At 35.3% G+C, this 24,271-nt stretch overlaps 1 protein-coding gene across 4 annotated transcripts in view; it reads right to left on the bottom strand.

Annotated features, from left to right (window-relative positions):
- USP34 (ubiquitin specific peptidase 34) overlaps positions 1-24,271 on the bottom strand; it is a 313,145-nt gene that overhangs the window by 49,222 nt on the left and 239,652 nt on the right. For all 4 annotated transcript variants that reach the window (XM_043983440.1, XM_043983444.1, XM_043983443.1 and 1 more), the window contains exons 52-61: positions 22,311-22,364; positions 22,099-22,194; positions 18,149-18,213; positions 17,973-18,048; positions 17,836-17,883; positions 17,642-17,707; positions 9,395-9,475; positions 7,764-7,849; positions 805-973; positions 590-664 (exon numbers count right to left, since the gene is read on the bottom strand). In XM_043983440.1, coding sequence (XP_043839375.1) covers positions 590-664; positions 805-973; positions 7,764-7,849; positions 9,395-9,475; positions 17,642-17,707; positions 17,836-17,883; positions 17,973-18,048; positions 18,149-18,213; positions 22,099-22,194; positions 22,311-22,364 — 816 coding nt within the window. The remainder of the gene's footprint in view (positions 1-589; positions 665-804; positions 974-7,763; positions 7,850-9,394; positions 9,476-17,641; positions 17,708-17,835; positions 17,884-17,972; positions 18,049-18,148; positions 18,214-22,098; positions 22,195-22,310; positions 22,365-24,271) is intronic.

The raw sequence follows: 24,271 nt of genomic DNA, 5'->3' as shown, positions 1-24,271 counted from the left end.
AGAAAGAGGCAAAACTTTCCTAAGTCCAAATATATAGCAACACTCGTTTTAGCAAAGAACTATAACAAAAGTAATTTCCTATCAACTGGGAAATGGTTGAATAATTTGTGGAATATGAATATAATGGAATATTGCTGAGCCATAGGAAATGAATAAAGGAAAGGTTACAAAAGAAACCTGAGAGTCTTATATGATCTGATGCAGATTACACTAAATAGAAGCAGAATTATTTATATCATCACCACAACACAACTTAAGAACTCTAATAAGTAAGGTTACAAGACTGATGACGAAGCACACTTCCAATCCTTTGAAAGAAGGTGCTGAATGAGACATATATTTTCAGATGCAACTAATACAACATAAACTTGCTTTTCTCAACAACACCTATTAGACAGGAAGTCTTTTATTTGAGAAAGGAACAATTTGGGAGTAGTGAAAGTGATGAAAAAAGAGGTAAGAAAATAGTGAAATTATATTCCTGGTTTCATATACAATCCTCTCTTTCTGACATTAAAGATAGAAATGTTGCTAATTTTCCACTGCATAATAAAAAGATTTGGCTCTTTTTAACAGGCACTATACTTACATTTTCAGGTCCTTTGGTTCCCATGTAGAAATGCACCATTGTTGAAATAGCTTGTAGTGAAAGCAAAAATTGGCTCTAGAAATAAATGAAATTTTAAAAAATAAATAAATAAAAAAACAGGGCATACTAATAATGAATTCCTCAATACATAAATGTATATATGTACAGGATATTTTAAGCATACAATTTCTGAAGTGAATAAGAAATATCCTTACCTCCTCTTCACCCATTTTTGCGAATTCATAAAGAAAAGCAAAGTACTCGGTGAGATGTTTACTATGAGGTTTCACACCATGTTCCATAATTGATAATAGCGTCTTCACAAATCTGGTGACACATGAACGACTTCCTATATCTTCCACAGGACCATCCATATCATCTGACCTGAAACAATTTAACGTGACTATAAGACTGGTGATAGAGAACATTGTGATAGTGTGAAAACATTTAAAAGAAATCACACTTATGAATTTCACCACTCTCACTGCAAACAGGAAGAGCAATGACATGTATTATAGAATATGAGTGCTGAGGGATCATTAAGATCATTTGAATCCATCTCCTCCCCTAGTTATGAAATTTTCCTTACTGTAAATGAAACCCAATGGTTGTGCTGGGTTCTCTTCTCTTGTCTCTCTACATTTTTTTCATGAAAGCCCTTATCAGGTCTCATGGATTCAATTTTCATCTCTATGTGGAACACTCCCAGATCTCTTCCTCTATATATCTAGCCCTGTCTACAGGACTTTTTCAAACTGGATCTCCTGTAACTACCTCAAAGTCACAACTACTTTTCTCCAAACTCATCCAATTTCTGAACTTCCTTTATTCTGGAATATATCAGTATGTGATTGATTAGTCAGAAAGATCTGTGACTTCAGTGTCACTGTCATCTTTTCAATATCACTCCCCAGAACTCAATCAGTTGTTACACCTTTCCTGTCCCACGTCTCCCTTCCATTCACACAACCACCACCTTAGCTCAGACCTTCATCACTTCCTTCCCGAACTATGCCAAGATAGAGGACTGGACCTACACTCAGAGAGGTTCAGTGACTAGCCTAAATTGCCCAGAGTTACACAATAAGTGTCCCAGGCCAGATTTTAACTCACTTCTTTTGGACTATAGGTCCAGTGTTCTATTTTGTCATAATTCAGGAAGGAAGTGACGAAGGAGTCAGGAAGATCCAAGATCAAGTCATGATTCTGGTACATACTAACTCTGGGATCACAGGCAAATTCATAAACCTCTCAGTGTTTCAGGCAACAATTAAAGATGGCAGCTATAGACAATTTGCCAATCTATATCAGTGAAGGGATTTCCCCAACTAATAAAATAATTATATCCCCAAAACATGATAATAAAGGAATACTGTGATGCACCCGTGATTTGTATTAATATATGCATTCCTTTCAATGCTATAGATTGCAACCTATTCATGCTTTCTCATCCTATGTAATTCTCATTCATATTCCCTGTAAGTTCTCCACTAGGATCCACTCATTATGCTAGGCGTCTTCCTTTAGCTCTCTTTAGGTCACATGGATGCCAATAGAACATACATGTCCATCTACTATCTCCTGCTATTTGTGTGACCAGTCCATATCGTCATTTCCCAGTCATATCCCCCTCTGATATTACTGCTCCCACATCTCCTGCACAATTTGTTGTTGATAGTGGGTTACAGCCTAACATGCTCAACTTGTCTTTTCATTGCCCTTAACGACCTTCAACTTTAATTCTTTTGAGAAAAGTCCTATACTACTTGTACCCATACAGTATTCTTACCAGACGACTATTAAAATAAGACAAATCCATGTTTCAGGGAGGAGTTTGCTGTCATTAAAAGCATTGTGTAATTGCCAAAAGTTAATCTGATCTATGCTCTTCCTACAGGCTGGCTCATTGTCCATTCACTGTGTAGTGATTTTCAAAGACATATTATGACAGACCAGTTCTGTGGGGACACCCACCCAATTAAAATGACAGGCTTCCTATTGTGGTCCATTAACCCAAAGACCTGGAGTAAGGACTCATTCTTCAAAAAAACTACTGGGAAAACTATAAAGCAGTAGGTTAAAAATGTGATAACACATACTAATTTCAAAAAGATATATCAGATAAAAAGTCACATCATTAAATGAATTAAAGAAGCAAGGAAGAAAATACTTTTCACAACTATAGATAGAGGAAGAGTTCATAACTACACAAGGTAGGGAATTACAGAAAATAAAATAAATAAGTTATCTTTTTATTTCTCTTTATCAGAGAAACTTTATTTTTTTTTCATTTAATGACTTCCTTTCTAAACTTAACTGCATTGGTTTTGTTTGTGCAAACCTTTTAACTTTATGCAATCAAAGTTGTAGTGGTAAAATGATATGAAAAGGTTTTCCTCAAAGGAAGAAATCTGATGGGGGCAGCTAGGTAGCACAGTAGATAAAACACTGGCCCTGGATTCAGGAGGACCTGAGTTCAAATCCAGCCTCAGAAACTTGACACTAGCTGTATGACCCTGGGCAAGTCACGTAACCCCCATTGCCCCACCAAAAAAAAAAAAAAAAAAGGAAATGTGAGCTATCAACAACAAAATAAAACCGTATTCCAAATCACTAATTACTAGAGAAATGTGTATTATAACACTTTAAAGTTCCATTTTATCTCCATTAGATTGAGAAAGATGACAAAAAAGGAGAATGGTGGTGGAAAGATAGGCCCACTAATGCATAGTTGGTAGGTCTTTGAATTTGGGAAAGCAATTATGAACTATTCCCACCTGGTCATTAAATTGCATATAACCACTGACCAACTGTAACGATTGGAATAATGCCACCTGCTGGAGACTTACTGTAGAAGAGTTCCGAAGCCCATGAAGCAAAGGTCTTTGAGGGCAAGACCAGGAGTCTTTTCTTTGGCATCAGGAAGTGACCCGGGCTAGTGGGAGGAGGAAGGAAGAGACCCTCGAGCTCACTCTCTTTCCTGGGGACTCTGGCAGAGAAGGGAGCTAGAAACCTGCTCTCCCTTTAATAGATAGATGAATGTAGGCCTTTCTCTCTCTTTACCAAATTCTTATTCTCCTTAATAAATGCCTAAAAGTCTAACTCTTGCTAAAGCTTATAATTTATTGGAGACCACTCATTAGATATTTTAGACAGAATAGCTAGAATTTTAGCCCTTAACACTAGTAATACCACTAGTAGGCATATACCTCAAAAAGATCAAAGAAAAAGGACCTATATGTAGAAAAATATAACAGCTCTTTTTATATTGTCAAAGAAGTAGAACTAAGGAAGTGCCTAACATTCGGGGAATGAATAAATTATGGTATATGAATGTAATGGAATACTACTGCATCATTACAAATAAAGGGATAATTTCAGAGATGCAGAGAGGAGTGAACGGAACCATGGCAATTTATACAACTATGATAATACTGTAAAGAACAACAACTCTGGGGAGCTGCTAGGTGGCGTAGTGGATAAGCAAGGGCCCTGGATTCAGGATGACTGAAGAGGCAGAATGTCTCATGTAAGAGGATAAAATTTAACATTCTGCATCTAGCACCTTTAGTATAAACTATAAATTTGACTCATGTTCCAAAAGAGAAGAGAACTGTGACAAAGTATGGATTATTTTTTTAAAGATATGTTGTCAGAAGACACAGTTGTCCAAGGAACTTTACTATTGGTTTTTTTGTTTGTTTGTTTTTTTAGTGAGGCAATTGGGGTTAAGTGACTTGCCCAGGGTCACACAGCTAGTAAGTGTTAAGTGTCTGAGGCTGGATTTGAACTCAGGTACTCCTGACTCCAGGGCCGGTGCTCTATCCACTGCGCCACCTAGCCGCCCCTTTACTGTTGTTTTTAAGTTGGTCAGTTGTGTGTCTGACTCTTTATGACCTTGTGGACCACAGTATGCCAATAATCTTCACGGGGTTTTCTTGGAAAAGATACTGGAGTGGTTTGTCATTTCTTTTTCAGTGGAATAAGGCAAACAGGAGGTGAAGTGACTTGCCCAGGGTCACACAGCTGCTAAGTTTCTGAGGCTGAATTTGAACTTGGGTCTTCCTGACACCATTCCCAGTGCTCTATCCACTAAGCCACCTAGCAGCTTCCATTATCTTTAAGATCAACTATAAACTCATTGGCTTGTGTCTCAGGTTTTTGTTTTTTTGTTTTTTTTTAAAAAAACAACCTAGATCCAAACTACTTCTGCAATTTTATTCAACAGTACCTTTACTGTACTCCATTGGCTAATTAAACTGCCCTTCTTGCTGCTGCTCACATTAGAACACTATTATCTTGGGGCAGCTAGGTGGAGCAGTGGATAAAGCACTGGCCCTGGATTCAGGAGTACCTGAGTTCAAATCCAGCCTCAGACACTTGACACTAGCTGTGTGACCCTGGGCAAGTCACTTAACCCCCATTGCCCCGCAAAACAAAACAAAACAAAACAAAATAAAATAAAATAAAAAAAAGAACACTATTATCTTTGTTTCTTGTCATCTACTTCCTTCCACACTGTACCTAAGTGCCAGCAGGTGAGTCTCTCTGTGGAATCTTTCCTGATTTCTCTAACTGCCAGGGCACTCTGTCCCACTTAAATTATCTTGATTTATCTTGTTGTTATTTATTTATACAGAGGTTGTGTTTTACAGAATTTAAGCCTCTTAAGTGAAGGGATGTCATTTTTGTCTTTACCTACCTACCATATTGTCTAGCAAAAAGCAGGTTCTTACTGAAAACTGAGAAGAGGCTCTAGAAAATGTATAGTTTATTTAAAACAAACAGGTAAGTCATCAAAAGGGTGTGACTAGAGCAGGGCAAATTTACAAAAGATATTCTTATGTGAGGTAACCAAAGACCTAAGAAGAAAAGCATTATAGACAACATTTAGGTAAACACCAAGAGAGCCAGGAAACAGAAATAATATCTAAATGTATAGTGGATGGAGTGATGCATTTGAGTCAGGAAGACCTGAATTAAAAACCTAACTCGAATACTCATTAGCTACATGACTCTGGTCCAATCACTTAACCTCTCCTTGCCTCAGTTTTTCCATCTGTTTTTACAGAATAGCCACCCCTGCTCCATAAGATTGATGTGAGGATCATGAGATCATATATAGAAAACATGTTTTGCCAATCAGAGCACTATATAAATGCAAGATATTATCACATAAATAAACTACATACTACTTGGACAGAAATGGGAAATATAAGAAGGGTTTAGGAAACTAATCACTACTACCCAAGATTTCATCTTAAAGCAAAGAAGGTAATAATTTCTTTATCTGTGATAACTTCATTTTTCAAGAACTAACAAGGGGAAATCTTAATTTCTGAATCTGATTCTCACCAAGAAAGAAAAACAGGTGGTTAAGGTGGAAATGAAGAGAACACTGGGAGAAAGTTATCATTTGTACCTAGAGTTTGGAATAGAGAAGTAGAAGAAAGATGGATACAGTGTAATATACACCCTCAATTTTGGGAGAGTATATTTCAAAGAGATGAGATAAGGATATATAGGATTCCATGTACCAAATTCTATAGGGGAAGTCAGCACAAATAAGAGTAACCAGTTCTCAAGAATGAAATTCTGAGCATATAACCAAAAAGGAGGAAAAGGGCAAGCTGCCTAAAATACCATTATGGAAACACAGGGAAATTGTACTTGAAAATAATAGTTGTAGCAATATGGGAAGAAAAAGAAATTGAAGGAATTAGAATAGGCAATTAGGAAACAAAACTATCACTCTTTCCACTGACAGCATACTTAGAGAATATGCCAGCATGCTTAGTGAAACCTAGAAAATCAACTAAAATAATCAACAACTTCAGTAGTTACAGGATATAAAATGAATCCATATAAATCATCTGCATTTCCACATATTACCAATGAAGACCAGAAGAAGGAAAAGTTCCATTTAAAATAACTGCACACAAAATAAAATACTTAGCATCTACCAAGTTTTCCTAGACAAACCCAGGAACTTTATAAAGACAATTATAAAACACTTGTTCACACAAATAAAGTCAAATCTAAACAACTGAAGAAATATTCCTTGCTCACCGGTAAGTTGAGCCAATATAATAAAAATGACAATTTTACCTAATTCACTTATTCAGGGCCATACCAAACTACTTAAAAATTATTTTATCGATCAAGACAAAACAGAACAAAATTCATCTACAAGAACAAAAGGTCTAGAATATCAAGGGAATCAATGAAAAAATGTGAAGGAACGTGGCCTAGCAGTACCAGATCTCAAATTGTGGAAACACAAGGAAGCTCAGCAATCCAAACTAGGGTAGTTACAATATGAATAGAGAGAAAGGGGTGAATGTGGACAATAATGTGAAGGTAGAATCAACATAACTTAGCAATTGATTAGCAAGCAGTAATGAGGAAGAGGGAAGGGTCTAGAACATTTTGAACATGGGTGACTGTAATAGACATAATATCTCCTTGAAATGAAACAACTACATTTATCATTCAAGGCTCTTCCTGAAAAACACCACTGCAAGCTTACATAAATCAGCTTGTGACTTATCAAACTATGCCCTGATAATGTGTTTAGATATAATGAATACTTCTTTGCTACATCTCCTACCTCAACCTTTATAGGATAATAATGTCATCAATTTGATCTTATATAGCTCATCTATTCCAACTCCCTATTTTTACAGATGAGAAAACTGATGCAAGAGGGGTTGATACCTACTTCAGGTGATAAAAGAAGGAAGAAGTGGCAGAGCTGATATTTGAAACCAGGTTCTCTGACTAAAACATCAGTGTTTTTTTCTACTTCACCATATTGCCTTTCAATAAGATCTACTCAGTAAACAGATAATATCTCTGACTAGAAGACTTTAAAATCTCTAACTTTCTACTACTACTTCATCGTAGGAATCCTATCATATTGGGTCCGATTTATTATATCTGTAATGATAACTCCAATTTTATATAATACCTAGATAGCAAATGAAAGAACTCTCTTAATTTAGGGTTTTGGTGAGAATTATGAATACACACTTATTTTACCAAATGACACCAATTCTTTCTACCCTATTTCATTTGGCAAGGGAACTTGAATGTCTCATGATGGAAATTTTAATGTTTTAAACTATCATCTAAATTAAGTTTTGAAAAAAGAGTTCAGAAGCAAACATTTTACCCATCTTCCATTCCTGGTTGTAAATAGAGGTGAGCATGTACAGGTCTAAGTCTCTGAATCACGTGAATACACAAACGCTGAAACATCTGTGAATGATAAAATATGAAGTATACCTTGAATTAATAAAGGCACATATATATCTCCTCAATGAGAAACTAACTCTTTCCCACCTATTGATGACCACTGAACATCTTTTACTTTTTCTTTTGGTCTAAAGTTCTGCCAAGAGTTCTGTCTGTGGAAAATGGACAATAGCAAAATGGAGTAACTTGGAATGATTCAAACACCATGTTTATAGTAATGGATACAAGAAACATTATCTCATGTTATATCCCCATAGAATCTGCATGGAAAGAGATGTTAGAAATTATCTACAGTGCAAACCTTTCATTTTGTAGTAGAAGAAACCAAGGCCCAGAGAAAAGAAAACTACTTTGGCTAAAGCCCTAACGTTGGTTAGCAATAAAGCCAGTTTTGTTTTCTAAGTTGAAGAAAAGGTTTTAATAACTCCTACGTTTGCTTCACATGCAAACCAGGTAAGATAAGCAATCAAATTTCTTCCCTATAATTACAGGAGGCAAAAGTACACTTTTGAAGTGGTACCACTGGTTTCTTTTTAACCCCCTAAGTGCCTAGATAGCAGATGGGGAAGCATACATGACAAGGGTACAAGAATGACATCCTGATATTTGAAAACTTGAATAGCTCTATGTTCAGTGTTATATAACACTTTAGCAATGATGATATCTATACATTTTTTAATCTTTCTAATCTCATATAACTTCTTTCTTTTTATCAAACCTTCTGCAGTTAAATTTAACATCAGAATATTAGTGCTTTTCTTTGCTTGGGCACCTGTTAAAATTAAATATTGTTAAATATTAAATATATATTAATGATATTCTCATACTGGAGTGACTGTTCTGGGTACAAATGAAAGCATACAATGAAAACATTTTTACATAGCAAATTATGACCAAATTTACCAGAAATATTACTAATATATTTAGGAAATTGGGGAAGTATTTGTTGTTTTATCTAATGTTTTTATTTATTCTGTTTGATTCTTCTCCATCTACAGATGTATCCCCACATCTTGTGAGTATAAGCTAAGATATGGGGTGACAGGGATTGCAAGGGATTGGTGAAAATTGTTGAACAGTAAATTTATGGTGACTAGTTTTCTCCTCTACAAAGTGAGAAGTTTGGACTAGACAAATCAATAAGCAAATGCCCAGGACTATTCTATGTGCTGGGAATATAAAAAAAGTTTATTTAAAGACTGTCTCCCTATCCTCAAGGAGTATCCATTGTAATGGGATGAACTAAAGGACCTAGTTCAAATTCTATGACTGTTTTTCCTTCTTCTAACACTCATAGAAATATTTAAGGGTAATAGAGTCCCTAAGTTTAGAGATCCAAAGCTGGCTCTGTAGTTTCATAGCCTCATTTTACAAAGGAGGAAACTGAGACTCAGAAAAGTGAGTGACTTTCCTAAGATCACATTATCTATACACAAAGCTAGGATGGAAACTACAGTCCTCTGACTCAAAAATCCAGGATGCTTTTCATTTTACTACAAATTTATCTCAAAAGACAACTTTCAATTGAAAAATGAACATTTTCCTTACCTGTCTCACAATCTGATTAGGGCACTTTATTAAGATTTGCATTGGCCACCAATCGTCATCAGCCATTCGGTCTAAAAACCACTAAAAGAAAAAAGGGTCTGATATGAGTATAAGAATACTGAATCATTACTTAATCGTGTATTGTGATTCAAACAATGGGACAAAAATCACATTAACTTAACATTATAAAGTCTTTCTTCTGTTTTGTTTCATTTTTGTCTTGTATTTTTTGGTGGGACAATGAGGTTTAAGTGACTTGTGCATGGTCACACAGCTAGTAAGTGTCAAGTGTCTGAGGCTGGATTTGAACTCAGGTCCTCCTGAATCCAGGGCTGGTGCTTTATCCACTATAAAATCTTTCTACTAACCAAGAGAGCATTATGCAGAGTCAGCAATATTGTTTGATGAAGAACAGTGAATCAATTAACTATACTTAGCAATACAATGATCCAAGACAATCTCAAAGAACTAATGATGAAGCATGCTATCCACCTCCAAAGAAAGAACTGATATTGATTGAACAGAGACTAAAGCATGCCTTCTTTCATTTTTTCCCTTTTACTCAAATTTTCTTGCACAAAACAACTAAAATGGTAATATTTTACATAACTGCACATGTATAACCCATGTCTGATTGGTTACCTTCTCAGGGAGGGGAGAGGAAAGGGAAAGAAGAAGGAATAAAATTTTGTATTCAAAACTATAAATAAAAATGATTATTACTCTTAAAAAACAAATAAAGTCTTTCTTCCAGGTGACGCCTTAAAAGTCTCAAATTCAAAACTTTGAAATATAACTTGTCATAATCCAGGAAAAATTTGTATAATCCTCCCTACTTCTCTCTACAAATGGGATACACACTCTGTACACAGATGGTGACCCCATGCTGTTAATGCACTCTTGTCCTAACATTAGCTTGTGGAATCCATGGCTTCCTTTAGGACTCAGCTCATTGGCCATTTCCTAAAGGACACCCATTCTAATTGCTTCAGTTACTAGTACCTTCCCTTAGAAGTAACTTCATATTTATTTTGCATTTATTTTCTTTGCGCTAATTGTTTAGATGATTATATTAAAAAGCTATGATGTGGGGCAGCTAGGTGGCACAGTGGATAAAGCACCAGCCCTGGATTCAGCAAGACCTGAGTTCAAATCCAACCTCAGACACTTGACATTTAGTAGCTGTGTGGGCCCTGGGCAAGTACTTAACCCTTATTGCCCCACAAACTGCCCCCCCCAAAACAAAAAAGCTATGGCACATTACTAGAATGAAATAACATTAATTAGATGTGGATTATGATTAGTAACTATTTTACCTCTATGTCTTGCTCCTACAAAAAAAAGATGACAGTTGGAAAATTACCAAGAAAGGCAAGCCAGAAGTTAGTTTAATATTCTTAATCAAGTATAATTCCAGGAGAATTTGTCCAGTCAAAAACTTCAGGAGTCTTTTTCAGATTTGCAAAAAAGATAAAGTATTTGTGGTGTTTTGTTAAAATTAGACCTTTCACTTTTTCAAAATAGTCTTGAGACCTCAAAAAAATATGTCATTCCCTTTATAAAGGGTGAAAGGAGTTCTTCTATCAATGTTGATGTCTTTATAAAATGGTGAGGTCATTATAAAATACAGGAAATAAGTTCTCTAACTGAAATTCACTAGAAATATAAAAAATGTTACTTAAAAATAGAGTAGGCAATCTATGACTTGTCAGGAGGATTAGCCCTGGTAATAAGGCCCATTGGTGATAAAGAGAATGGCAAAGTATGGGCAACCAGTAAAGTGAATTAGAGATTGTAATGCAAGGAGATAAGGAAGATGGTTGTGGTAGGGTATAATATAGACTAAATAAATAGGTCCAGAGTTGGTAAAATATCAAGAAAACAGGGGAAATCAGTGGAGGAAAGTATTCAGTACTTAATTTGGAAAAGGATAAGTGGAGGAACAAACAAAAGTGATCTTGTGGAAGAATACTATAGCCCAGAGTTTAGGAACTATATCACAAGCCTGGTGTTAAGGCCTGATATAACAATATAGTTATAGGGACACATCAACTGATATAATCATAAAAAACAAAGCATCTAATAAATTCTTAATTTGCATTAATGATAATTTCATTATTCAAAAGGAAGAGGAAACAAAGAGGTGAAATTCCATAGCTGACTCTGATTTTGATCATTAAGGAGGAAAAATTTGGGAATCCTGGAAAGAAGTAACCATTCCACCTTAAAATTAGTGAGAGAAGAGTATGTATTCTATACTCTGAGAAAGTAGATTAAAGGAAAAAAAAAAAGATAGAGAGAATCCTATGGACTAAAATTGCAAAGGAGAAATCATCAGCCCAAAGGGACTGGGAAGTCCTCGAAAATGAAATTCTAAAAGCTATGAATCATGTAATTTCAGAACCAGAAGGGATCACAGATGTCATCTAGTACAAGCTGAAATTGAAAAAGTGTTCCCACTATAATATACCTGAAAAATGGTCATTCAGACTTCACTAATGATCCAAGAGAAGGGAAATGCACTACACTTGCTGAGGCAAACTGTTCAATTTTTGGATAGCTATGTTGTACAATTTTTGCTCTAATCAGACCTAGATTCAACCCTCTGAATTTTCTAACCACTTTTCCTAGTACTGCCCCTGTGGAACATGCAAAACAAATCTCTTTCCCTTTTGCAAACAATGATCCTCCCAATACTTGAAGATAGCTATCAACATCTGATTCCACTCCAGGTCATCTGTTTCACAAACAGAAACAATTATGAGGAAGAAATAAGAAAAACTATGAATAAGACTCATATGTATATACAAGGACAACACAAACCAACTTAGATTTTTTAAAAGACATACAGAAAATAAGATGTAAGGGCATTGTTAAAACAAGAAAAAAGTAATACAGTGAGGGGCAACTAGGTGGTGCAGTAGATAAAGCACTGGCCCTGGATTCAGGAGTACCTGAGTTCAAATCTGGCCTCAGACACTTGGCCTCAGACACTTACTAGCTGTGTGACCCTGGGCAAGTCACTTAACCCTCATTGCCCCACCAAAAATAATAATGATAATAACAACAACAAAAAATTATGTTCCCCCTTATTTCACTGCAGCATATCAAAGAAAGGAGAATACCATGATTTGGGGTGGATAAAGACAAAACAAAGGAAAGAATATGACTTTTCTGTACCAAACAGAACCATTTTTAAATTGACAAGACTAGAATGGGTAATGGAAGAAAATCAAAATGAGCAGGGAGAAAGTACATATCTTGTTTTTGCTGAGTTTCAGTTATCAGGCCCCTAAAGAACTAAATTCTAAGAAAAAACTGGATGATGTGATTGTCGAGTCTATGTCAAAAATCTTAGAAAGACAAGAATAGGTAAGACACCTGATAGTCCTAATGAACAACAAAAGCTGTCTTAGTTGGGGGGTGGGGGATAGAGTAGAATCTATACTCCTTGAGTTGGCAAGTTTAACTTTATTTCCCAGAAAAATCCTAGAAGGATTATTAAAGACATGATTGGTAAACATTTACAAGAACCAACAGTGATGACAAAGTCAGCCCAGCCTCTTCATGAATAAATCAAGCCAGTTCATACTCAGTGCACAAAATCACAGAATTTGAGAGGTGGAAGGGCCCTCAGAAGTCATTTAGTCCAACCCACATGCAAAAGGAATCTGCATGATAACCTACTTAACAACTTCTGCTCAAAGATCTCCAAGTACAGGGAACATACAATCTCACCAGGAATTCCCATTTCATTTCTGGAAAACCTAATTACTAGCAACTTTTCCATGACATTAAGCCTAGATTTGCCCCTTTGCATTTTCTACCCATGGGTCCTGCTTCTGCTGCCCTGGCCAAACAGGCTAACCATCTACCCCACTGAGACTCCTTCAAATTCCTAAAGACATTTATCATATACTCCTTGATTATTCTCTTCTCTAAACAATTCTCTCAAATTATCTTCTTATATTATGGATTTCAATCCTTTTACTATTCAAGTTGTTCTCCTCTAGACACTCTAGGTTGTCAATGTCCTCCTTAAATCATGGTGCTCAGAAGTTAACATGCCATCTGAGGTCCCAGGAGGGCAGAGTTCAGTGGTACCATTACCATTATGATTTCAGGAAGTTATGCCTCTCTGAAGACAGGATATTTCATTTGTTTTCTATGTTTTTCAGCTCAATGAGACTAAGCTTGGAGTCCATTAATGTCCTCAGATTTTCTTTTTCCAATAGAACTGTTATCTAACCATGACTTCCTAACTTATAAAGATTTTTTGTACCCACAAATAAGACATTACGTTCATGCCTATTCTGACAGTTATTAGACTGGTAGAATGCCATAAACTCTAGACAGAGGTTATATAGATGTCAGCAAAATATTTGAGAAAGTCTCTCATGATATGGTGAAAGGATGAGAGATACATGGGTTTGACCAACTGTATTCCAGTCAAGTCAGATGTCTAGCTATTTCCTATAGCTATTCTTCCCACTTCATTTATTCACCATTCCCTATAGGAATTAACTTCCTCCTTAACTTTGCCTTTCATAAACCCTATCTTAGCTAAAATACTGAGAAATTTCATATATGAATGATCAACAATAAAGTAAAGGATTCAGTCTTTAATATTACTGAAAATATGATAATTTTATAGTCTATAAAATGTCTCAGTTTGCATAACACTGCTTTGAAGAAACTGTGAGATGAATCTGATAAAAAGGAATATTGTTCATAAAGAAATGTTAAGGGCTAAAATTCTAGCTAGTCTGTCTAAAATATCTAATGAGTGGTTGCCAATAAATTATAAGCTTTAGCAAGAGTTACGTTTTTAAGCATTTATTAAGGAGAATAAGAATTTGGTAAAGAGAGAGAGAAAGGCCTAGATTCCTATCTATTAAAGGGAGAGCGCATTTCTAGCTCCCTTCTCTGCCAGAGTCCTCAGGAAAGAGCCCAAGACAGAGCCCCTGTCTCTTCCTTCTTCCTCCCACAAGCAGATGTCATTTCCTGACGCCAAAGAAAAGACTCCTGGTCTTGCCCTCAAAGACCTTCACTTCATGGGTGGAACTCTTCTACAGTAAGTCTCCAGCAGGTGGCGTCATTCCAATCGTTACAGAAAAAAAATGTATTATCTTCCTCTTCTAGATCCTCAAAGTCCTACCTCCTTTTAAAGAAAGATATTCCCTCTTCAGGCTGCATTCTAGATTCCCTCTATCATGCCTGAGTTCTTCATTCTGAAGTTTTACTCCAGCCCTAGAATTCATACACTGAAAATACCCTGCATTCTTGCAGCCTCTCCCTATGATTGGATAGCTGCTTCCAAGACCTTTATTTAAAAAGGGAAACTAGGCTGATCATATCTCATTCTTTTTCCAGTCTGTGCCCCCTACTTCATCTATTACTAACTTGTACTAGGTACCCTTGTTTTTTTCTTCCCTGACCCTCAACTTCCCTTTATTTACTATCTTTCTCCATTAGAGGGTACACTCGTTAAAAGCAGGGACTGACTTTCCTTCTACCTGTGTTTATATTCTAGGGCTTAGTACATACCTGGCACATAGTAAGCACTACTTATGTATAACAACGTAGTATAACAACAAACCAGTATATTGCACTACTTCTTGAGCAGAAGAACTTAAATGTCAGCTTATCTAAAAAGTGTTTCTATTCACTGGCAATCAATCAACAAACATTTATTAAGTGCCTATTATTTGCCAGGCACTGTAAATATAAAGCATTTAGGATAATCAAGAAAGGCTTTAAGTAGAAGGGAGTGCTTGAGCTGCATCTCAAGGGAAACAAAAGGAATAAGGAAGTGCATTCCATGCACAAGGGATGATGCAGAATTTACTCATTTGTGAAGATATTGTATTCTCCAGTAAAACAGAAGTCTGAAAACAAGGCCTTATTAAATATTTACTGATTTTAGGTAAGGTTGTTATGAAAATGTTTGAAATCACATGTGGAAGACAGTCTCTAGTGGATTTTACTTTAGACTTTTTTCCCCAATGATTTAAAAGAAGGCATACTTCATTTTTATACAAGACAAATCTGGAAAGGATAGCTAATGCTTAGGATGGTGAGAGCACAAATAAGATAGCGGAGGTCCTTGGGATTATAACATATGAGATGTGGCTGAAGAAGCAAGGGATCTTTACCTAGAAAAAGAAGATTTATGGGAAAATAAGAGCAGTCTTCAAAAGTAGTTGGAAGGCTATCATGTGGATAAGACTTGACTCTGCTGAGTCCAAAGAGCAGAATTAGAATTGATGTTTGAGTTTATGACCAAACAAGAGATAGAGAATATTATGAAATGCAAAATGGATGATTTTGATTACATTCAATTTAAAAGGGTCTGTACAAACAGAAGCAATGCATCCAAAATTAGAAGGGAGACAGAAAACTGGGAAACAATTTTTATAGCCAGTACTTCTGATAAAGGCCTCATTTCTAAAATATATAGGGAACTAGAATCCAAGTCAATTCCCAACTGAGAAATGGTCAAAGGATATGAACAGGCAGTTTTCAGATGAATAAGTCAAAGCTATCTATTGCCACATGAAAAAAATGCTCTAAATCACTATTGATTAGAGAGATGCAAATTAAAACAACTCTGAGGTACCACCTGACACCTATCAGACTGGCTAATATGACAAAAAAGGAAAATAATCAATGCTGGAGAAGCTGTGAACTGATCCAACCATTCTGGAGAGCAGTTTGGAACTATGCCCAAAGGGCTATAAAGCTTTGCAATACCCTTTGACCCAGCAATACCACTATTAGGTCTTTTTCCCAAAGAGATCATAAAAAAGGGAAAAGTACCCACATGTACAAAATTATTTATAGCTGCCCTTTTTGTGGTGGCAAGTAATTGGAAATTGAGGAGTTACCCATCAACTGGGGAATGGTTGAACAAGTTGTGGTATATGAATGCAATGGAATACTATTGTGCTGTAAGAAATGATGAGCAGGCAGGTTTTAGAGAAAACTGGAAGGACTTGCATGAACTGATGATGAGTGATATAAGCAGAACCAGGAGAAGATTGTACACAGTATCAAGAACATTGTGTGTTGATCAACTGTGATAGACTTGATTCTTCTCAGCAATACAATGGTCCAAGATAGTTCCAAAGGACTCATGATGGAAAAGGCTCTCCAAATCCAGAAAAGAAAAAAAAAAACCAAACAACTGTGGAATATGGATGCAGATCGAACCATACTATTTCTATTGGTTTTGTTGTTGTTTTTCTTTACTGAGGTTTTCCCTTTTTGCTCTGATTCTCCTCTCTCATGATAACATGACTAATGCAGAAACATGTTTAATGCAATTGTACATATATAAGTCTATCAGATTATTTGCTGTCTTGGGGAGGGGGGAGGAAGGGAGAAAAATCTGAAACTAGAAATCTTATAAAAACAAATGCTGAAAACTATCTCTAAATGTAACTGGAAAATAATCAAATATTTATATGGAAAAAAAGAATCAATATTTGAAAGTTGAAGAACTTAATTCAAGGGATAACTTCCTAACTATATTCCTAATTATAAAAATGCAAAAGTTAGTGGGATAGCTACATTAGTATAGGGTTCTCCCTAATTTGAGGCTGAATTCAAGTGAAGGCTGAATAGACCCTTCTTGAAGATGTAGTTGTAGGGATCCTTGGTCTCTCAGGTCACTTCAAATTCTGAGATTCTGTTACTGAGAAAAATGTTATACTGAACATAGAATGGGTTAAAATGCATTTGTGCTAAGGCTTTACAAATAAAAAATATGTCAAAATGCATCAAAATCTGATTTAAAAAGTACATTTCAAGATTTTTTAAAAAGTGTATTATTTTAAAGCTTAGAAAAATGTTTAGATGATTCATTGTTAAGCCTATTTTCCCTATTAATATGGAAAATCAATAGCTGATTTTGAATAGCACTTTGAAGACCATTCTATTAAGTAATTTTGATGTTTTCGAAAAATTACTAATAGATTCTAGCTTTTACTGAAATTCGGTAATTTAAAAATTGAATTGCTTGAGTTCTTGGCGGGGAGGGAGGAAGAAAGTCTAGTACACGAAGTTTTAAAAAATTGATATCAAAATCTGTTCTTACATGTAATTTTGGAAATAAAATTCTAAATAAATAAAATCAGTTTAAAAGATGTAGGCTCCTGATCATCATTTTGGAATAATTCTCCAGGCAGCAATCTGAATTCTAATCTAGGGTTGTTGTTTTTTTTTAAACTAAATTTTTCAACTTACCTCACAAGCTGCCTGGCTGTTATTGAACTGCTTGGTCAGTAGTTCAATCCACTGAAGCATTGTGGGCTAAATAACAAATAAAAGGATAAGTCAAGCACATTACTACATAATTTAATACTCTCCAAAACAAACACTTTTGGAACAAAAGAAATGATGCTAGTGAACGACATGAGTTCATGAAAGAAAATACCCACCTTTTCCTTTGAGTGAATAAATGTCTCCAGGACAAAAGAAGTACTTAGCTGGAAAAAAGATATAAATAAACCAGGAGTTAACTGAATAATTATTTTAATATAACTGGTCTTGAAATTGTTCAAGGCTTAAATGTTACCTTTGCTGTCATTAGAGACACAGCTTTTGGATCAGGCAATGTACTTGGAATACTACTACATAACTGCCACATAAACCTAGAATTATAAAGCAACAATTCAACTTCCTTACCAAATCGTATTTATTTAAATAACTGTTTATTGAATAATCCAATACTGACCTGTGAGAAAAACTTACCCAAAATATGTGTGCTCAAAAATGTTCTTGTCTTGAAGAAATTGCATGTTATCATGCCAAATCCACTGAAGAAAAAAGGCTAACATCAGATACAAGAAAGCAATTTACTTCATTATACTTTACTACTTTATTAGGTTAAACAATAATCCTAAAAATACCCACCCAACTTATTTTAAATCCTAATTGACTTTGTGGGGCTTTATTTAATATCAAACAAATGGGGGCAGCTAGGTGGCGCAGTGGATAGAACACCAGCCCTGGAGTCAGGAGTACCTGAGTTCAAATCCAGCCTCAGACACTTAACACTTACTAGCTGTGTGACTCTGGGCAAGTCACTTAACCCCAACTGCCTCACTCAAAAAAAAAAAAAAAATCAAACAAATGACTAAATCTCTCCAAAGTATAACGCTCTTCCATATTGTATATTATTTGACCACACTTAAAAACATCAGAGCAGCAGAGGAATTATTATTTCTCAAGAAAAGCTATAAAAGCTTTTTGTGACAAATCTATTTATTTGGTATGTATATTTTACAAAATCTGGTAAATCGATTGATTCACTAAATGGAAAAGAGAATTAGTTCCAACATGTCTCTCAATCACTGACAGGGTAAATTTATTTTAGATTTAGATTTTTAAAGTTTTGTGCATATTATGTGCCATAAGGGCTTCCCCAATTAAAGTTTTAGAAAGAGCTTTTTCTTGAAGCAATTTTGCCATTTAATAAAAATAAATTTTTAATTCATCTATTGAATCGAATCTTACAATCTCAGAATATACAAATGAGGAAAACAAAACATTACTTTTAAATATTCTTATAGTATTATAATTTATTAGTGCATATTATACAAAATGCTACAACAGAGAAGGGCTAGATTTTTCATCCTGCTTTAATAATTAGTTAGGATAGGTACAGAATTGACTGCCCCAAATATCATCACCACTATATCTCTAATCTTTAACTTCTCTTTACCTACTTGCCTATAAATAGGTCCATGTCTTCCCCCATTCTTTAAAAAAACAAAACACCACCACAAAAAAAAAACAAACTGTGATTGATCTGGACATTCACGATCACAATTACATCTCTGCTCTCATTCACAGTTAATCCTGAGAAAGTTTTCTGTACTTTCTTCATTCACCTCTTCTCCTTTCACATGTTTCTTCACCCTTTGCAATCTGGCTTCTGATTTCAAACCTCAATTACAACTGCCTTCTCCAGTTACCAATGATTAAGGCTTAACTGACAAATCTAAAAGCCTTTTATTAGTTCTCATCTTTTCTTGACCTCTCTACTGCTTTTGACACCATCAATCACGATCTTATCCTGCATCTGCAAGATCTGACCAGTCTTTTACAGTCTCCTTTACTATTTCCATTAGGAGTTTGCCCTATAATCATCTCCTCTTTCTCTAATCTGCAACTTCTTTCTATCTAATGGCTAATTCCCTACAGTTTATAAATATTCCAGTCTACCTAATGCTTATAAGAAACTTTTTACCCAACCACACCCTCATGCTACCATGCTCTATCTACTCCCTTGTACAACCAAAGTCCAAGAAGTTGTATAGTCCTTTTTTTCTCTCTCTTTTATTTTTTTTAAAGTGAGGCAATTAGGGTTAAGTGACTTGCCCAGGGTCACACAGCTAAAGTGTCTGAGGCCAGTTTTGAACTCAGATACTCCTGACTCCAGGGCCAGTGCTCTATCCAATGCGCCACCTAGCTGCCGCAGTTGTATATAGTCTTATCTCCACTTCTACTCACTTTTTAAACCCTATGCCATCCAGCTTCTGACATCTTGTTGTTCAATTGTTTCAGCCATGTCCAACTACTCACAAATCCATTTAGAGTTTTCTTGGCAAAGACACTGGAGTGGGTTGCCAATTTCTTCTCCAGTTCAACACCTCCAATTCATTTGACAGATGAGAAAACTTAGGTAAGCAGAAGTGACTTGCTCAGGGTCACACAACTCGTAAGTATCTGAGGCTGGATTTGAACTCAGGAAGATGAATCTTTCTGTTTTCAGGCCTAGCACTCTACATACTGCACCACCTAACTGTCCTCTGACCTCATAAATAAACTAAAACTGCTTCCTCCAAAATTATCAACAGTCTAACTGTGATAACCAATAGCCTCTTCTCTATCATCATCTTTCTAGATCTCTGGACCACTCCATCCTCCTTCTGGATACTCTTCTCTTCATTCTCTTCATATCTGATTATTCCTTCTCCATTGATAAATCATCCAGTTCATGCCCCTAAGTGTGGATATACTCCAAGTCTCTCTGTATACTCTTTCAAAAGACTTCATCAACACCAAAGAGTTCAATTGTCCTATGTAGATCACTACTATATGGACATACTACTATCTACATAGTAATGATGCCAAGGTTTATAAATCCAGTCCTAACTTCTCTTCTGATTCCCAGATCCATATCATTAACTTCATACCAGATATTGCCAAATGAATATCCAATATATACTTCAGACTCAACATGGTAAAGAGATGATTTGTTATCTTATACTACCAAACCTATCTCTTACCTAAATATCATTATTTCAAAAGCAAAACCATGCTTCTAGTCACAAAACCTTAAAACCATCCTCAATTCCTCATTCTCCCTTATCTACCTCCTTCACTTTAATTATGAGGTAGCTCCATCTCTACAACATCTCTTATGTCTTTCTTCTCTCTTACAGCTACCATTCTAGTTCAGGCTCTCATCAGCACTTGCCTGGACCATTACAATAGCCTTATTAATTTGTCCCTTTGATTCAAGTCTCTTCCTCCTCCAATCCATCCTCTACTCAGCTGTCAAAAAGCACAATTCTGACCATGTCACTCATCTTTTCAAAACAAACAGTTCCCTCCGTTAACCTCTAGAATCAAATACAGATTCCTCTTTTTAGTATTTAAAGCCCTTTGCAATTTTTCTCCAAGCTACTTTTCCAACTTTATAACTGCATTACTCCACATGTACTCCTACAATCTATTCAAGTTAGCCTCCTTGCTGTTTCTCACATGACATTCTGAATCTCATCTCCATGTCTCTGTGCCGGCTTCCTCTTAACAATCTCTAGGTTCAGCTCAAGTACCACCTCTAAACCTTATGTTTCTGATCCAAAAAAAGTACTACTTATTCCCCTTTAAAACTAACACATCAAATCACATCAACAGGAATTTATTAAGCTCCTACTATGTGCCTGGCACTGTGCTAAGTGTTAGGGATACAAAAAAAAATTTTTAATGACCTCTGCCTTCAAGGAGCTCACAGTCTAATGGGGGAAGACAACAAGCAAACAAGATATAAAGTAGAATAAATTGGAGATAATCTACAGAGGGAAGACATTAACCTTAGTGTTTGGAAAGGCTTCTTACAGAAGTGGGGAAAGGGAAGGGAAAGGAAATAAGAATTTATATAGTACCTATTATGTGCCAGGGACTGTGGTAAGGACTTTACAAAAACTGTCTCATCTGAAGGTGGACTTAGGGGTTGTATAACTAGTTATTATACCAGAATCTTGATGGTTATTGGTCATGTTCCACTACCCACAGAATATAGAGAGCATTTGATCTCTTCAGTATCCATATATTTATATGTTTACATCTTGTTTCCCTAGGAGAATCTAAGTTTCATTCAAAGACTTCTTAATTTTTGTCTTTGTAGCATAAGAATGTATCTGACACACAGAAGATACTTGATAGATGTTTGATGATTGATTCCACTGGTCAATCGTTACTCCCTTTCCTTTCCCTTATTCTCCTATCTCTTCTCCCTTGTCATGAAATGGTTTACTAGTCAAATCTGCTAATATCCACAAATATTTTGTAGATCAGGTAAAAGGTTATTGACACTAGTTAAAAAACAGATCATGTACCATAAACAATATGCTTTTCATAACTATATAACTATGAACTACTATTGGTACTGAAATAAAAAGAACTTATACCTCCAGCAATTCTGATGAAACATCAAATTTGAGGTCTTTCCCATTTTCTTCTTCCAATTCCATCCGCTTATAAAACAGCATGTATGCACTGTGTGTCTTCATATTAAAATAGGCATATAAAAAATAAATGTTAACATATAATATACAAGTGGATAAAAAGACCTGAAAAAAATTTTAAATGTCAAATTATCATATATAAAATAAATAATTACCTTTTCAAAGGAGAAATCCATAAATTTATCTGTAACGGAATCATAGGTCTTGGTCTGTTTAAGAAAAATTAAATTATTTTTTCTTTCTTACTACAGGGAAGAGAAAAATAATACTTATATTCAGTAAAACAACTGTTATGAATGCTAAAATAATACCAGTAAACAAGTTATATTTATACCAAATAATGTTTCATTGTTATGCTTATGAATATTCTAATTAGTTAACAAAAATTTAGGTTTTTAATGAATTACTTATAAATATTCTAATTAGTCACAAAAGTTTTTAAAAAGCCACCATGTACCAACATTAACTCTTTCTCCCTTCTTTATTCATTTCACAAATAAATGACAAGACTGTAAAAATAAAGCAAAAAAGTAAATGGGGAAAGAGGTAAAGATGACATATTTTAATTAAGTTTTCTCTCTAATTCTCAAGAAGCTGACCAAAATAGCTCCTTTAGATTTTGTACAGGTCAGATTTGTGTTTATTTTCATGACTGTAAGACACAAGGAAAAAAAAAGGGGGGGGGGGAGTGGTAGAGTTTTTCCTTTGGATTTCGTAAGCTGGAAGTTATGATGACTTTTTCAAACCAGCAAAAAGAACTAGCACTACCTTAAAGTTATCTGGTCCATCATGCAAATATAGTTTCCCAAAATTTTTATATAGTAAAATAAGAAAATATGAAAGGAATAGTTTAACATAAAACTAACAGTAGGGAACAGTAGTTGTCAAAATAGAGGAGGCAATAAGCTGTCAGAGACAAAGTGAAATAGTAAGATCATAATGAAGAAAGAACATACTAAGAAAAGAAGAGAATAGAGCAAGCTTATGGAGATCATCATTAAGAGAAAGCTATAGCTGTGAAGAACTTTAGGATGGGATAAAGGAGGATTTAAAATAGTGTAGCAGTGTCTGGAGATGGGAAACATAGAAAACTTATATAAAAGCTGAGAGCTGGTAGTTAAGGGATAATACAGTTAATTTAAGGGGTTTCTATCTACTAATAAGTTGAAAATTCTAAAATTCTATCCCATGTTTGCATAAAGAGAAAGCCAAATACCTAGGAGAAAGTCATAGTTCTAGGGAGGTTGTGTAAGTAATGTGAGAAAGAAACAAGTAATAATAATGGTGAAATTATATAAGGAAAATACAGTGAGGGAAGAAAGACAGGCCAAAAGGCCATACCTAAGATACCCGACCTCCCCCCCCCCCCCATTTCTCTATTCTTAGAATTTTAGCAGCATTCTCTTCTGGTGTCTCTACTTTTGCCTTCAAACACTGTTTTGTAGAAGATTTGGGGGTTCCATTTCTAAATCTGCCACTAATTAGTTGTGTGACCATATGCAAGTCACTTAACATAGGCCAGCCACAAATATTTTACTTGCTCTGCTTTTTTTTGGAGCAGAGGTCACCTGGGCAAAAGGAAAAAAATTATTTGGGAAATATTCCAAATATGGCAGATAAAGATTTATCTTACTTTCTGCCAAAAGCAAAATCGCTAAAAATGTTGTAGTTAGCTATACAGCACTTAAATATTGCCTGTTTGAATGACTGATGATAATTCCATCCTTTAAAATGTAAAAGAAGCAATGAAGAGATACACTATTCTGAACCTCATACTCACCAATAATGAGGAACTATTTAGAGATATGGAAACAAGAGGAACCCTGGCTGAAAATGAGTACAGTTTGGTCCTGATTAATGTGAACAATTATAAGCAATTGCCAGATTTTACATTATCTTAATTTGCTGAGAATTTAAATACATGTGAAATACTTCAGGGATTCATTAGTGCCTTAATGAGGACCCATCCTCGATTAGTTTTACAGTTGATGACAAATAAGCAAGGGAAAGTCAGGAATAGTTTGAAAGTTTACTTTATATTTTAAATAAGCAGATTTACAATAAATAATTAGCAGAATCCCATGGATTAATAAATTCTCTATGGTGGTCAGCACAG

This window comes from Dromiciops gliroides, chromosome 2, assembly GCF_019393635.1.
Source record: "Dromiciops gliroides isolate mDroGli1 chromosome 2, mDroGli1.pri, whole genome shotgun sequence".
NCBI lineage: Eukaryota > Metazoa > Chordata > Mammalia > Microbiotheria > Microbiotheriidae > Dromiciops > Dromiciops gliroides.
The sequence above is the reverse complement of the archived record's forward strand: the minus strand, read 5'-3'. Positions and strand labels throughout refer to the sequence as shown.